This window comes from Dromiciops gliroides, chromosome 4 (assembly GCF_019393635.1).
Source record: "Dromiciops gliroides isolate mDroGli1 chromosome 4, mDroGli1.pri, whole genome shotgun sequence".
Classification (NCBI taxonomy): Eukaryota; Metazoa; Chordata; class Mammalia; order Microbiotheria; family Microbiotheriidae; genus Dromiciops; species Dromiciops gliroides.
In genome coordinates, this window is record NC_057864.1 from 462,403,522 (window position 1) to 462,418,475 (window position 14,954).

Sequence of the window (14,954 nt, forward strand, 5' to 3'; positions counted from 1 at the left end):
TCCAGCACTGGGCCCCTGCACTCGGGGCCGTGGAAATCGTGACTTAAGGGAAGGAAGGGCAAAAGGGAGATGGCCCAGACACTCCATGTTCCTCCCTAACAGTGTATGGAGGGAGGGAGGGAGGGAGGGAGGGGAAATCCTCACGTCCAACCCAACAATGGAGGCCCTTCCACCCTCAGCAAAAGTTCAGGCGAGTGCGGAAGATGTCGGATGATGAGGATGAGGAGGAGGAGGAATATGGGAAGGAGGAGCATGAGAAAGAGGCCATTGCTGAGGAAATCTTTCAAGATGGTGAAGGAGAAGAGGGACAGGAGGCTGTGGAGGCCCCCATGGCAGCCCCGGAGGAAGAGGAGGAAGAGGATGAAGAGTCAGGTAGGTGACGTGCATCGAGGAATCTGGCTCCTTTGGAGGGGATGGTTTCAGGTGAATCTGGTTTTTCTGGTCAGCAATAATGAAGCGGGTGGCAGCGTTCTGATTAAATGTTCACAGTGAGGTCATTCGGCTCAGTACTTGTGCTTGTCACAAAACTTCATGCTTCAGGGGTTACCCAAAAGAATCTCCTAAAAAGGAAAATCTGTAGTGTCAGTAAGATGGGCATCTTCTGGCGGTTCCCACCAGGATTATGCCACTGATGGCAAGAGATGGAAAAGAGGTTCCAAGCAGGGGGTTGTGGTTTTTAGGATACTGCCAAATCTTATCTTCCCTTGACATTCGTGGGGACTTGACCCCATTCTGCAGATGATTCTAAAAAACCTCAGGACAGGACAGACAGCTTTTGTGTGTGAAATGGTTTTCTTAGAAGGCTGAGATTCTTCACCCAAGGGAATCTCGCATCCCTGACCTCTCTAAACACGGGGTATGCACCTGGGGGGAAAGTGCTTACGCTCCTGTTCCATGCTCAGATATTGACGACTTCATAGTGGATGACGATGGACAGCCTCTTAAGAAGCCCAAATGGAGGAAGAAACTTCCAGGCTATACAGATGCGTAAGTGATGGCATCAATGATGAGCAGAGTTCTGGCAAGGTGGGATTATTGGCTACCACGAGAGGCCAGAATGACTGCCGTTCCTCTACCTGCCTCCTTGCCTTAAGTTGTCTTCCCTCTAAAGAAAGCAGGCGTCCTATGGGGCTTTAGCAAATGCTGACCACTATGGCTGTGAACCTTCTCCCATGTCCATATCAGGTGACTCTGAGCTCTCTCTCCTCCCCCCCTCCCCCCCTTGATAGGCAGATTTTTGTCTGTAGCTGCACCTTGGCTGAGCCCTTGTTCCCCAGTGGACTTGGACGATTTGTTTGTCCTTCTCCCCGTAGCCTTCCTAGTACCCTTGGACCACAATAAAGGAAGGTGAGAGGATCGCCTCCCTTTCACCAGAGCTTTCTTCTCTTACAGGGCCCTGCAGGAGGCCCAGGAGATCTTTGGGGTAGACTTTGACTATGATGAGTTTGAGAAGTACAATGAGTATGATGAAGAGCTGGAGGAGGAGTATGAGTATGAGGATGACGAGGCTGAGGGTGAGATCCGGGTGCGACCCAAGAAGACTGCCAAAAAGCGGGTTAGCCGCCGAAGCATTTTTGAGATGTACGAACCCAGTGAGCTGGAGAGCAGCCACCTGACAGATCAGGACAATGAGATCCGTGCTACTGATCTGCCAGAAAGGTTCCAGGTGAGCACTGACCCGCATTCCTCATCCTGCCAGGGGCATTCATTCCATCCCACTCCCAATGTAATTAGGAATGTCTGTTGGAAAGGGCAAGATGAAGACAGAGTCTGATCCAGAATTGTAGAGATGGACCGACTCCTAGCCATGGGGAGCCCATCTTGGTTCTGCATGGTGTAACAAATATCCTTGCCCAAAGGCGGCATTGCCCGTTGGAGGATGTGAATCTCAGTCAGTCAGTCATTGAGCATTGATTAAATGGCCACATTACAAATCTCCTTTTCCCAGTTGCGCTCCATCCCTGTCAAGGCAGCTGAAGATGATGAGTTGGAAGAAGAAGCCGACTGGATCTATAGGAACGCCTTTGCAACGCCAACCATTTCACTCCAGGTACCAGCATCCCCATCCTAGCTGGAAGACTGGCTAAGTTTGGCAGCTCTTCCCCCTTGGGCTTTGGCATAAACCAGCTACTTCAGGGTCAGATGACCGTGTGTGTGTGTGTGTGAGAGAGACAGACAGACAGACAGACAGACAGACAGACAGAGACAGATATGGTGGCATGGGGGAATTGAGAGATTGGGAGAGAGACTGTTGAAATCTTTAGAAGGGAATAGGGGACAAGTGGATATCATCATCTGGAAGCCTCCATCAAGCACCTGTTATGTGTAGATTATACTTTGTTGAGTAGAAAGTGAAGTAAATCCAAGGGTCTGGCCCCTCCCTCCAGAAAGTGAGCTCAGATTCTCTCCAGAATAAGACCATCATTCCTTGGTTTTATTTTTTTTTTTTTTCCGTGCCAGGAAAGCTCTGATTACCTGGACCGTGGGCAGCCAGTCAGCAGCTTCAGTCGTAAAGGCCCCAGCACCATCCAAAAGATCAAAGAGGCCCTGGGCTTCATCCGAAATCAGCATTTCGAGGTACTGTCCTGGGTCCTTGGTAGCCTGTGGCCTGCTGAACAGCAGCTCCATTAGAAGGGGGAGGGAGACTGGTCTCATTTTAAGATACTAAGTATCTTAAAGTAGCAAAATAGATCCCAGCCCACTCAGACCCCCTCAGCCTCCCAAGAGCTGCCCCCGGGTGATGGCCCGCGGTGTCTTTTTGCTCCCATAGGTTCCTTTCATCGCCTTCTACAGAAAGGAATATGTGGAACCTGAGCTGCACATCAATGACCTGTGGAGGGTGTGGCAGTGGGATGAGAAGGTACCTGTCCGGCATCTCCCCCGGGAGCAGATACAGGATGAGCCCCCTGGCCTGGTTCCCAAACAGGGAGCCTCACTGCAGTGAGCATGTGGAGCCTAGGGCTGGGCTCACCCAAGCCCACAGAAGTTGGGGGCTCATTCTTGTCCTCTTCTCATTTAGTGGACACAGTTAAAGATCCGAAAAGAGAATCTGACTCGGCTTTTTGAGAAGATGCAGGCCTATCAATATGAGCAGATATCTGCTGACCCAGACAAGCCCCTGGCTGATGGCATCAGGGCCTTGGACACCACAGATATGGAGAGGTAGAGTCTGCAACTCCCAGCCCCAGACAATGCCCCAGACAACACCCAGCATCCTGGAGGATATGGGAGGGTTGGCACTCCTCCCCAGTCACAGTCTGTGCCCCAGCCAGGTGTGTTGCCCTTGGGGGTGACTCTCCGGCTCTTGTACCTTCCAGATTAAAAGACGTGCAGTCGATGGATGAGCTGAAGGATGTCTACAACCACTTCTTGCTCTACTACGGGCGTGACATCCCAAAGATGCAGAATGCTGCCAAAGCCAGCCGGAAGAAGTCAAAGCGCACCCGGGAGGATGGAGATGAGGAGGAAGGTGAGGCTCAGGCCAGGGAGGGCCCTCCCCAGGATCGGGGATTGGGGGCCGAGCACTGACACCTCAAATGTCTTCCTCTTAACAGGTGAAGGAGAAGAAGTGGAAGACGAACAGAAGGGCCCAGAACTCAAGCAGGCCTCCCGCCGAGACATGTACACCATCTGCCAGAGTGCCGGCCTAGGTTAGAGCCATCTTCCCCTCCTTGCGCCCAGCACAGGCGTCTTTGCTTTCTGTGAGGTTCTCTGACTCGGGGACCTATCTCACCATCAGATTCTGAAGAAGCCAGACAAAGGGTCCCATCCAGGTGATGTCTTACCCACTCAGTCTTCTCCCTTTTCTCTAGATGGCTTGGCCAAAAAGTTTGGGCTCACCCCAGAACAGTTTGGGGAGAACCTTCGGGACAGCTATCAGCGGCATGAGACAGAGCAGTTCCCTGCTGAGCCCCTGGAGCTGGCAAAAGACTACGTGTGCAGGTGGGCACAAAGAAGGTGCTGGGGCGTGTGTCAGTGAAAACAACCCTGACTGGCATCAGGGATCTGGGTCCCACACCTGCCTCTGCCCAGGCTTCAGGATTCAGCCTCTCTAAACCCTAGATGCCTCTTCATCTGTAACTTGGTGACGGGCAGGGCTGGGATTTATACGGTCGGCCGGGAAGCGCATCAGGGAATGGTGGCTAACCGGGTTTCTTCCTGTCGCCCTCTCTTCTCACAGTCAGTTCCCCACCCCGGAGGCCGTGCTCGAGGGTGCTCGGTACATGGTGGCCCTGCAGATTGCCCGGGAGCCCCTTGTCCGGCAGGTGCTTCGACAGACCTTCCAGGAGAGGGCCAAAGTGAACATCGCCCCGACCAAGAAGGGCAAGAAGGTGAGCAGGCCGGGAGCCCCGAGTGCTGCTGAGATCCCCGCACCTCAGCCCTGCTGCGCTGGGCTGCACAGAGCGGGTTTCTCTGCAGTTTTAGCTAAGCCCCTGGCACCCTCGTCAGCAGAGGTCGAGGGCTGCGGCCCAGAAAGGCGGGAAAGCCATTTCTCCAGTAAGCCCTCGAGGGCCTGACGCCCCCGCCATTCCCTACAGGACGTGGATGAGGCCCATTACGCCTACTCTTTCAAGTATCTGAAGAATAAGCCCGTGAAGGAGCTTCGAGATGACCAGTTCCTCAAGACCTGCCTGGCTGAAGAGGAAGGGCTGCTCACCATTGACATCAGCATCGACATGAAGGGAGTCGAGGGGTGAGGCCAGTCCCTGGTGTGGCGGGGGCGTCCTCGGGAAGCGAGCTGGGGCTGTACAAGCCTGTGTCCCCTGCAGTCCCTTCTCCCGCTAAAGCCCCGTCCTCTCCTCCGCCAGCTATGGCAGTGACCAGACGTACTTTGAGGAGATCAAGCAGTTCTACTACCGAGACGAGTTCAGCCACCAAGTGCAGGAATGGAACCGACAGCGGACCATGGCCATCGAGCGGGCCCTGCAGCAGTTCCTCTATGTGCAAATGGCCAAAGAGCTGAAGAATAAGCTGCTGGCCGAGGCCAAAGAGTTCGTCATTAAGGTGAGGGCGGCTGCCGTCTGTGTTCTTGCTCTGGCCGGAGGGGCGGGCCCCGTGGTTGAGTTTGCTTTCCGGTCAGAAGGGAAGCTGGATGACTGGGCAGGTCACTTTCTTCATCTGTATGAGGAAGCACTTGAACCAGATGCTCCCTGAGGTCCCTCCTGGACCTGCCTCTGCCTCTTTCTCCCACTAGCGGCCGGCCGCAGCGTTCCCCAGGCTGACCGCGGAATATTCTGCGTGCGCTCAGCAGGGCTCCTCACCTCAGACAAGGGGTGTCCCACCGCAGCACCTGGTTCAGCACCACACACAGGTCTGTCCTTAGCAGTCTGCCATGGGCCTTTCTCTTCCTCCCAGGCTTGTAGCCGGAAGCTGTACAACTGGCTGAAGGTGGCCCCCTACCGACCTGACCAACAGGTAGAAGAAGATGATGATTTTATGGAAGAGAATCAAGGGAAAGGCGTCCGGGTCCTGGGAATCGCTTTCTCCTCCGCCAGGTATGTGCCCCCTGCCCCCCTGCCCAGCTTCGTCCTATGCCTTTCAGGCATCCCCTGCATGCTCAGCAGTGACTCATGAGCCTCCCCTCTTTCTGCTAGAGACCACCCCGTGTTCTGTGCCTTGGTCAATGGAGAGGGAGAAGTAACAGATTTCCTACGGCTGCCTCACTTTACCAAACGGAGGACTGCATGGAGGGAAGAAGAGAGGGAAAAAAAAGTAAGTGATGATCCCGGGGAAAGGCTGTGGGATCTGAGCTGGAGACTGCCCTTGTTGTTCTTATTCCTCTTACTGTTCTTTGGCCCCTAGTTCTTCCCAGGGGAAATACGGCTTCTATGGGCTTTAGATGACAATTAAATTATTAGTTGTAAGAAGCCCATTTCTGGCCTGTTGCCAAACCATATCCTTGTATATTCTTGGAAACAGCTGGTGTTGGCTTGGGGTCATCTCTCCCCTGAAGCAGGAAGGCAGGCAGTGGTGTCATACTCAAACGACACTTAAGGACCTTTGAGGGTGGCTTGTCATTTTTGCCTTCAGAGTGTGGGGCAGCCTGCCCTCCCCAGCTCTTCTCTGAGGAGAAAGATCTTGGACTTCACTGGTCTGCCACAGCCTCTCCTTTTGTCTTGATAACACCTTTGGTTTGATTGAAAGGGTTTAAAGGTAGCAAGGGCTAGGAGAAATCCTGCTGGCTCTGAAGAAGCCTGCCCTGCCCCACTGAATAGCTGTAAGACTTGGGGGGCAGGTCATGCTCTAACAACCGTCTCTAAAATGGGAGTGGTGCTGATATTGCTGTGTACCATGTGGGGTGGGGTGGGAAGGTTGTGAGGGAAGTGAAGCTCTACACAAGCTGGCTTGTCTTTATTCCTAAAGAAAAGTGCTCATTCCCTTTTAAAAAACCAACACTAAGGTGCTACAAGCTACCCAAGGTATGCGTTGGGTGACGGTCACAATTTAAAGAAAAAGGAAAACAAAAACTCAGCCATTTGAAATGAACAAGATTCCATTGAACAGATGAATTCTGGAGTCCCGTACTGGGCTTCCAAACATCTTTTGTGTAAATAGAAGCTGAGGGTGGGAGCCCTACCTTGCCAAGGAGTTCCCTTGGAGAACCCTGGTCTGTAGCACCCCAGAGTTGAGTATGAGCCAGCGGGGTGCTCTGTGCTGTGAGACAGATATTGTCCACAATCAGTAGAGATAATTGTTATTTCGACACTGAGCAGACCTAATGGAGGTACTGATGGACTGGGACAGTCGTCCTTGAACCCCTTTACACTTAAAAATTGAGAACTTTTGTTCATATTATATCTATCGTTGTTGACCATATCAGAAATTAAAACTGCTGTCTTTAAGATCGTTATAAATTTATTTTAAAATAACAATAAACTCCTTACATGTTGATATAAATAACATTTGCATGAAAACAAAATTTAGGGAGCTGAGCATCATTGTTTCATAGCATGTTTTTGCAGATCTCTAATGTCTGACATAATAGGAGGCAGCTGGATTCTCCCATCTGCTTCTGTCTGCACTCAATCTTTTGCTTTATGTTGTTTTCATTGAAGCAAAAGAAGAAAGTGCAGCCTCACACATGTAGTTGGACAAGGGAGGAACACTTTGATAGGTGGCAAGTAACATCTGAGTATTATTATGAAAGTAGCTTGAATCAGAATCGAGAGCAGCCGAATGATGAGGAAATCGAGCCCTTTTAGGCCGAGGAGGAGCTGAGGAGGACCTCCCACGCTATCCTCAGCTCCTCAGAGGGCTGCTGTGCAATGAGGGGCTTGGGCTTACACTCTAGTAGGTACAAGTGAAGGGGAGGCAGCTTTCTGAAGATGGCTGTAGTACCTGTGCTCCAGGGGAAGAAGATACAAAAACAGCCTCACAAAAGAGAGGGGTGGGCTGGAGAACCATCCAGGAATCAGATAAACTGTGTCACTGAAAGGCTTCAGCCTTGGTTGGACTAAGTGACCTCGAGGTACTGTCCACCTCTGACTTCCATGACTCTTTGAAGTCCTTCTGCTGGGGAGTGGGGGAGAGGAAAGTAGTTGCCTCAATCCCACAACGGCCATTCAGCTCCAACTTTCTTTCACCCCAGGCTCAGGACATTGAAACACTAAAGAAATTCCTCCTGAACAAGAAACCACACGTGGTGACCATTGCAGGGGAGAACAGGTAGGTTGGTCAGGAAGGTCAGTCTGGTGCCTCAGCAGAGTTGTGTTTTTTAGGTCAACCCTGTCTGCCCCTGCACCATTGATGTTGTAATACCCAGTCCTGAAGGGGGTGTTCAGGATGCTGCAAAAGAGACTGACCTGGGGGCAGCTAGATGGCGCAGTGGATAGAGCACCGGGCCTGGCCTCAGACACTTAACACTAACTAGCTGTGTGACTCTGGGCAAGTCACTTAACCCCAATTGCCCCGCAAAAAAAAAAAAGAGAGAGACTGACCCATGGGACCTTCTTGGCTCCTGGGCCCATTTTGTCTTCTGTAGCTCTGCTTAAGCACGCCCAGTGAGGAAGTCTGCTTAGAGAGTGTGTCCAAAGCTGGGCAGATGCTTTCCGTGGGTAAGGTCTCTCTAGGCATACCCCTGATTCATTCCCTCTGTCCCTCCAGAGATGCTCAGATGATGATTGAAGATGTGAAGCGTATCGTGCATGAGCTTGACCAAGGCCAGCAGCTGTCGTCCATTGGGGTGGAGATGGTAGACAATGAACTGGCCACCCTCTACATGAATAGCAAAAAGTCTGAGGTGAGTGAAACCCTTCGCTTCCCTGCCGTCCCTCAGCTCCCCTCAGGTGGTGCTCGTTCTGACCTCAGGCAAAGTCAATAGGAAAGCAAAAGACAGCAGAAACACTTGATCCCGTCCGTTTCTGGCCCAAGCAGAAATGTCTTCCTTGTTAATCATAGCTCCCTTCTCACATGGCAGAGTTTAGGGTTCAGAACCCAGGAGGGTGGAAAAGAAAGAGCTTTGGACGGAGAAAGAAGCTTCCCTGATCCAGAAATGTTCTGTTGCTTCTTTATTGGGGGTAGGAAAAGCAGCTCTGTCTCAATTGGGACACACTCTGTTAACTCTGGTTATAGGCGGAGTTTAGAGATTACCCCCCAGTACTGAGGCAGGCAGTGTCTCTGGCCCGACGGATCCAGGACCCCTTGATTGAGTTTGCCCAGGTGTGCAGCACAGATGAGGACATCCTTTGTCTCAAGTTCCACCCTTTGCAGGTAATAAGGCTTAACAGGTAGGTGTTTGTGGGGGTTAGTGCATATAAGGAGACCCAACAAAGATGTAATAATCTTATCTCTGGCATCCACCAGGAACATGTGGTAAAGGAGGAGCTGCTCAATGCCCTGTACTGTGAGTTCATCAATCGAGTCAATGAGGTTGGTGTTGATGTCAACCGAGCAATCGCCCATCCCTACAGCCAGGCCCTGATCCAGTATGTCTGTGGCTTGGGGCCACGCAAAGGGACCCATCTTCTGAAGGTAAGGGCCAGGCCGGGCCGGGCTTAGTCAGAAAATACTTCTTGGAGAGTGTCCTGGAGCCAGGATTCAAAATCAGATACACAGACTAAGCAGGAATTGGTTCTAGTTGGATGGGACACCTTCTGTGGGCAGAAGAGAAAGGGAAGTGCCACATGTTTACTCCAGGCTTCTTTCTCCCTCCTCTTCCTCTAGATTCTAAAACAGAATAACACTCGCCTGGAAAGCCGCACCCAGCTGGTCACCATGTGCCACATGGGGCCCAAGGTCTTCATGAACTGTGCTGGCTTCCTCAAGATAGACACGGCCTCTTTGGGTGACAGGTAATGCCCTTGACCTTTCCATTCCTCCCCTCCCTCCCCCGTTCTTCTTTTTTTTTTTTTGTTTTTTTTTTTTGTTTGTTTTGGCGGGGCAATGGGGGTTAAGTGACTTGCCCAGGGTCACACAGCTAGTAAGTGTTAAGTGTCTGAGGCCGGATTTGAACTCAGGTCCTCCTGAATCCAGGGCCGGTGCTTTAACCACTGCGCCATCTAGCTGCCCCCCCCCCCCCCCCCCCCCCCCCCCCCCCGTTCTTCTTTGAGGTCTTCGAGGGCCTTTGGTTTGAATTCTGTTCAGCTCCCAGGAGAGTATTCTGAAAGAGATAGAGAGGAAGAGTATTCTCTGGGCCACAGAAAGTACTTCTCAAGGAAAGCTAGATTTGGTCCTGTTGTAGCCTGGATTTTCCACCCCAGAACTTGAAGAAGTCTTAAGCATAATCTTAAAGACACCAGGGATTTTTCCTGGCTAAGAGAGTGCTCGTCCATCTTCCACCCATGCAGTACTTGCTAAGCCTGGGAACTGGAAGGTGTCTTGAATCCCAACCATCCCTACACCCATGACCCCGACCCCCACCACCAAATTTCCTTTCTAATCTCTGCCTCAATTAAAAACTTGGCTTTGAAATCCCAGAGCTTGGCAGAGTACAAAAAGATCTGATGGCCATTTATTTGCCAACACTTATACCAGAGTGCTGGGCCTGAAGTCGGGAAGGCTCATCTCCATAAATTCAAATCCAGCCCCGGACATTTACAAGGTGTGTGACCCTGGGCAAGTCACTTCACCCTGTTTGCCTCGATTTCCTCCTCTGTCAAATGCGCTGGAGAAGGAAATAGCAAACCACTCTAGTGTCTCTGCCAAGAAAACCTCAAATGGGGTCACACAACGTTGAACACAACTGAAACTACTGAACAACAACCAGCAGAATCACTTCCAGAGCCGTCCAGTCCAAGGGAGATTTATAACCTTTACCCTAAGGCCTGCAGTCTTGGGCTGGAACCTTGGCCTTGCTTCCTTTCAATCTGTATGGCAACGAGGCCTCGGTCTCCTAAGGCTCTCAGACAGAAAGAGAGGTAGCACTGCTCTGTTATTGGCCATGCCGTCATCTGTTGGCCTCTCGATTGGAGCATCTGCCATAGGCATCGTGTCCAATAAAGGGAGAGGCAGACCAAAGCACGTGGACACAGAGAGTACGAGCAACAGCTTACTTTGGCTTACTCTGCATAACGAGGCTAGCCAAGGATAGCTCATTAGCGTGAAGCAATCATAAATAGCAATGTAAACGTACTGTAAAAATAGAAGCTGGCCAGTGCCCAGAAGTATTGTCATGTGTGTGACTCCAGAGGACCAAACTAGTACCACTAGGTGGAAATGATCAGGGAACAAATTCATAGCATAAACATCTTTCCAAAAATTAGAGCCATAAAGAGTGGAACAGACTGCTTTAAAAGCATACACACACATGTACTTACATACATATATGTGTACACATACGTGTGTGTGTGTGTGTGTGTGTGAATACTACAGAAAGGTGAACTCATATATACTTAAGTATATGCCAAAATGCATTGTCTTTAAGTAGCCTTCTGAGCAGACTCAGCTCCAGATTTTGAATTCGAAAAATCGCTAAGTAGGAAAAGCACTCTCATGTTGGGTCAAGTCCAAGTTGCCCTCCTAAAATGAGATAAATAAATACATACTGAAAAACCTCCCTGATGGGAGATGATTAAAGCCTTCATTGGTGGGAGAAGGCAGGGCCTTGATTCAGACCAACTCGTGGCTATATCTAATTTGAACCCTCTATAAGGAATTCCCAGCCAGGGCTCCCTCACATGTTAGCATCTCCTGGGGAGGTGTGCTATGTCACAGGCTCACTCTCCTCTTGGCTACAGATACTCAGGTTTAAAAAAGTGCGTGAGCTGAGTGTCCAGCAGGAGGCAGCCCATAGATTCAGACCCACGGATGTTGGAGAAATTCCTCTGGGTACACAAGAAATTGCTACCAAGGGAAAGTGAGCAGCTAGAGCAACGCCCTTGGGAGGCTCACGGATGTGCTCAAACTGACTGCTGTCTTAGGCCCCTGCTTCCCCAAAGGCTGACACCCCATTCCCCATCAGAGGGGAACACACTTAGTGTAGTACTAAAAATAAATGGCAAAATGCACTTTGTGCCGGACGTATCAGTGTGGGTACGCTGCATGGCTCCAGTCTGGGAAGGTTTGTGGAGAGAGATCCCGGGAGACATGGCCAAGACCTTTCTTGTTCCCCTCCTTTAGCACCGACTCATATATTGAGGTTTTGGATGGCTCCCGGGTCCATCCTGAGACCTATGAATGGGCCAGGAAGATGGCAGTTGATGCCCTGGAGTATGATGAGTCTGCTGAGGATGCTAACCCTGCAGGGGCTTTAGAGGAGATCTTAGAGAACCCAGAACGGCTCAAGGACCTAGATCTAGATGCCTTTGCTGAAGAGCTGGAGAGGCAGGTGAGCATCATCGCTGTTACACAGGTGGAACCTCCTGGGAGGGGGGTGGGGGGAGATCTGGAGCCCTCAGTACCTCAGCCTGGTGGGGCCTTCCAAAAAGACAGAAGTCTAGCAGGCCAGCTGAGGCTCCACAGGCTGCAGCCCAGTAATTCAGGACTGCTTCCAGCCCTGATCACTGAGACGCGCCGTTAGCTGAAGGGTAGACCAGACAGGGAGCAGGGTTAAATAGAGTCTCAGCACTGTGGGAAAAAAGAACTCCAAAAATATTATTTCCTGCTGACAATAAGTCAGAGGTAAAGAATAGCATGTGCAGTCATCTGCACTCTTGCTTAACAAAGAACCCAGTTATCTCTTCTCTTCTAAGAAGTCTAAAATGTAGCTGGGGAGAGCCAGTCTCCACTGGAACTGGCCTGTTGCCCAGACACCAGCCATGTGCCAGTCCAGTGACAGTCTCCCTTCCCCAACAGGGCTATGGTGATAAACACATCACTCTGTATGACATCCGTGCTGAGCTGAGCTGCAGATACAAGGATCTCCGGACAGCTTACCGCTCTCCCAACACTGAGGAAGTCTTCAACATGCTGACTAAAGAAACACCAGAAACCTTCTACATCGGTAGGTTCCAACACCAGGGCCCATTTGTCGTGGAAGAGAGAGGATGGATCATGGGCATTACACCAAGCTCATAGCCTGAGCAGGGTGAGCCGGGGGATGGGGAATGGTTAGGAGAACACTGACAGAGGCTGTGAAGCCCAGCTGCTAGCACCTCCAGTGGGGGGTCATTACCCAAGTGGAGCTCCACCTTGCTATGGCAGACTTGCTTTATGTGGGTCTCATTTCCCACTTCAAATTACTGTGACTAATTCATGGCGGCCTCTCCCTTCTCAGAACTGGGGCTCGTGAGTGTCAATACTGTAATTGAGAGGTAAATGTGACTTGCTTCTTCTCTAGCTTTTGAGTCTTCTTTTTCCCGTTCCTCCAGGAAAACTGATCATCTGCAACGTCACTGGGATTGCCCACAGACGCCCTCAAGGCGAAAGCTACGACCAGGCAATCCGCAATGATGAGACAGGGCTGTGGCAGTGTCCTTTCTGCCAGCAGGACAACTTCCCTGAGCTGAGTGAGGTTGGTGGCAATTCACTGTGTCCTCTCAGGCCGAAGAATCCCCCAGCTCAGAAAGTCCCAGTGCCCTGGAGAGTCCACATGACCCAGGACCACTGTGTTCATCTGATCACAGCCCTGTGAATGAATGGGTAGAGATCTAGAAAGCATGTTAGAGGTGAGGTGAAGTCATCACTCCCCAGCCTGAGAATCAGGTCCTAAAAGGAAGGAGTAAAGGACCTTGGGCAGCCAAGCCTAGGGTAGAGGTGGCAGAAGAGGAACCAGCTTCACCAGGATAGGTTATTAGGGGACAGGTTCCCTGAGTTCCCCCTGAGTATTTCTGTCAGACCCGAGCAAAATGAAAGGGCTTTCAGGCGGAGCAGGAGGGACTTAAGTTAATAATAAAAGGTTCGTTTTAGGGTATATGGTTTAACCTCAAGGAGTTTGTGAATGGACGTAAGCCTTTAGAGGCAGGGGTACAAGCCAGGTAGTCACAAGGTCTGCCGTGCAGGGAGGCTCCTGCTCTTTGGACTACAGGTGCTGGACGCTCACTCCTCCATCACCATCTGAGCTCTGCATACAGCCAGTGACTCGTTCCAGAGGTGGGGGCATGGGGGGATGCAGTAGAAGACCAGTGGGTCAGTATTTCTCCTCTTTCCCCTCCACTCCTTCAGGTCTGGAACCACTTTGATAGTGGCTCATGCCCAGGCCAGGCCATCGGTGTCAAGACCCGACTGGACAATGGGGTCACTGGCTTTATCCCTACCAAGTTTCTCAGTGACAAGGTGGTGAAGCGGCCTGAGGAGCGGGTGAAGGTAGGTGATAGTGAGCTGGAGCAGGGAAGTGACTGAAGAAAGGCCTGAGGCTCCCAGAGCCCTGCTGCCCTCTTGAGTTGTCCTTGACTGGACTGAGCCCATGAAGAGGGAACCTCTGTCCTTACCAGCTCCCTTCCTGGCGGGGGGTCACAGAGGACAGAAAGAAGTAGGAGCAGCAGCTGCCCTCTTACCCCTTTTCCCAAAAAGCTGCATCTCCACTACTGCCTAGACTTGGGCCCCTCCCCCAGCTCATTTCCTCTTTTGTAAAAAGGGCCAATATTAGGCTACTTAACTACCTCATAGGGATAGGGTCAGTGAACAACAGTGTTCTGATTTGCTAAGCGCGTTAACACTTATTAAGAGTATTCGTATCCTCTAGGAGTTCTGAAATCAGCAGCAGCCTTAGCTGCTAGAAGAGGACATTTCTGGTCTTTCTTACAGTTCGGGGGTCAAGTTTATGGATTGTTTGCTGGGCAGAAAGTGGCTTTAACAATTTAATGTTAATCTTTTTTTTTTTTTTTTTTTTGTCTGGCAATTGGGGTTAAGTGACTTGCCCAGGGTCACACAGCTAGTAAGTGTTAAGTGTCTGAGGCTGGATTTGAACTCAGGTCCTCCTGACTCCAGAGCTGGTTCTCTATCCACTGTACCACCTAGCTGCCCCAATGTTAATCTTTTTAAGCTACATTCCATTTTTCTCTTTGAGTTGTTGCCACCACTGTTTATCAACCTCATGCAGTATGCCATGTACTGGGCACTCAAAAGCAGGGGAAAGATCGAGGCACTGTCTCCCCTCAGAGTTTATGGTTTAATTTGAAACATAAGATCAGATAAAGTGTCAGGGCCATTGAAGAGGTCAGACTAGAGGTCCCTTAAGTGGTGCAGACTCATGTAGAAAAGGCTGTGTCAGCATTCTGGGTGAATGAGGCCTGGCATGACTTGGAGCTGGGTGGGGCTCACCAGGGGCAAGCGTTTATAGGCCTAAGGGCCAGAGGGGGCAGGAGTGAGCTGCCTGCAAGTTTGTCATCCCTCTGTTTAGGTGGGGATGACCGTTCACTGCCGCATCATGAAGATAGACATCGAGAAGTTCAGTGCAGACCTGACCTGCCGCACCTCCGACCTCATGGACAAGAACAACGAGTGGAAACTGCCCAAAGACACTTACTACGACTTTGACGCTGAAGCGGCTGACCACAAGCAGGAAGAGGACGCAAAGAGGAAGCAGCAGAGGACCAGTGAGTAGCCCAGTGACCCTCTCCCTTTTATAAGACTCTTTC

The 14,954-nt window shown here is 51.0% G+C and overlaps 1 protein-coding gene across 2 annotated transcripts in view; it reads left to right on the plus strand.

The window, feature by feature from the left end:
- SUPT6H (SPT6 homolog, histone chaperone and transcription elongation factor) overlaps window positions 1-14,954 on the plus strand; it is a 33,200-nt gene that overhangs the window by 11,849 nt on the left and 6,397 nt on the right. For both annotated transcript variants that reach the window (XM_044001392.1, XM_044001393.1), the window contains exons 5-29: window positions 180-372; window positions 903-987; window positions 1,393-1,666; window positions 1,949-2,050; window positions 2,461-2,577; window positions 2,771-2,860; window positions 3,020-3,162; window positions 3,318-3,469; window positions 3,555-3,650; window positions 3,813-3,942; window positions 4,181-4,331; window positions 4,539-4,693; window positions 4,809-5,004; window positions 5,356-5,495; window positions 5,595-5,712; window positions 7,589-7,665; window positions 8,104-8,239; window positions 8,572-8,709; window positions 8,803-8,970; window positions 9,163-9,290; window positions 11,557-11,764; window positions 12,232-12,379; window positions 12,747-12,889; window positions 13,540-13,680; window positions 14,717-14,912. In XM_044001392.1, the coding sequence (XP_043857327.1) occupies window positions 180-372; window positions 903-987; window positions 1,393-1,666; window positions 1,949-2,050; window positions 2,461-2,577; window positions 2,771-2,860; window positions 3,020-3,162; window positions 3,318-3,469; window positions 3,555-3,650; window positions 3,813-3,942; window positions 4,181-4,331; window positions 4,539-4,693; window positions 4,809-5,004; window positions 5,356-5,495; window positions 5,595-5,712; window positions 7,589-7,665; window positions 8,104-8,239; window positions 8,572-8,709; window positions 8,803-8,970; window positions 9,163-9,290; window positions 11,557-11,764; window positions 12,232-12,379; window positions 12,747-12,889; window positions 13,540-13,680; window positions 14,717-14,912 (3,625 nt within the window). The remainder of the gene's footprint in view (window positions 1-179; window positions 373-902; window positions 988-1,392; window positions 1,667-1,948; window positions 2,051-2,460; window positions 2,578-2,770; window positions 2,861-3,019; window positions 3,163-3,317; window positions 3,470-3,554; window positions 3,651-3,812; window positions 3,943-4,180; window positions 4,332-4,538; window positions 4,694-4,808; window positions 5,005-5,355; window positions 5,496-5,594; window positions 5,713-7,588; window positions 7,666-8,103; window positions 8,240-8,571; window positions 8,710-8,802; window positions 8,971-9,162; window positions 9,291-11,556; window positions 11,765-12,231; window positions 12,380-12,746; window positions 12,890-13,539; window positions 13,681-14,716; window positions 14,913-14,954) is intronic.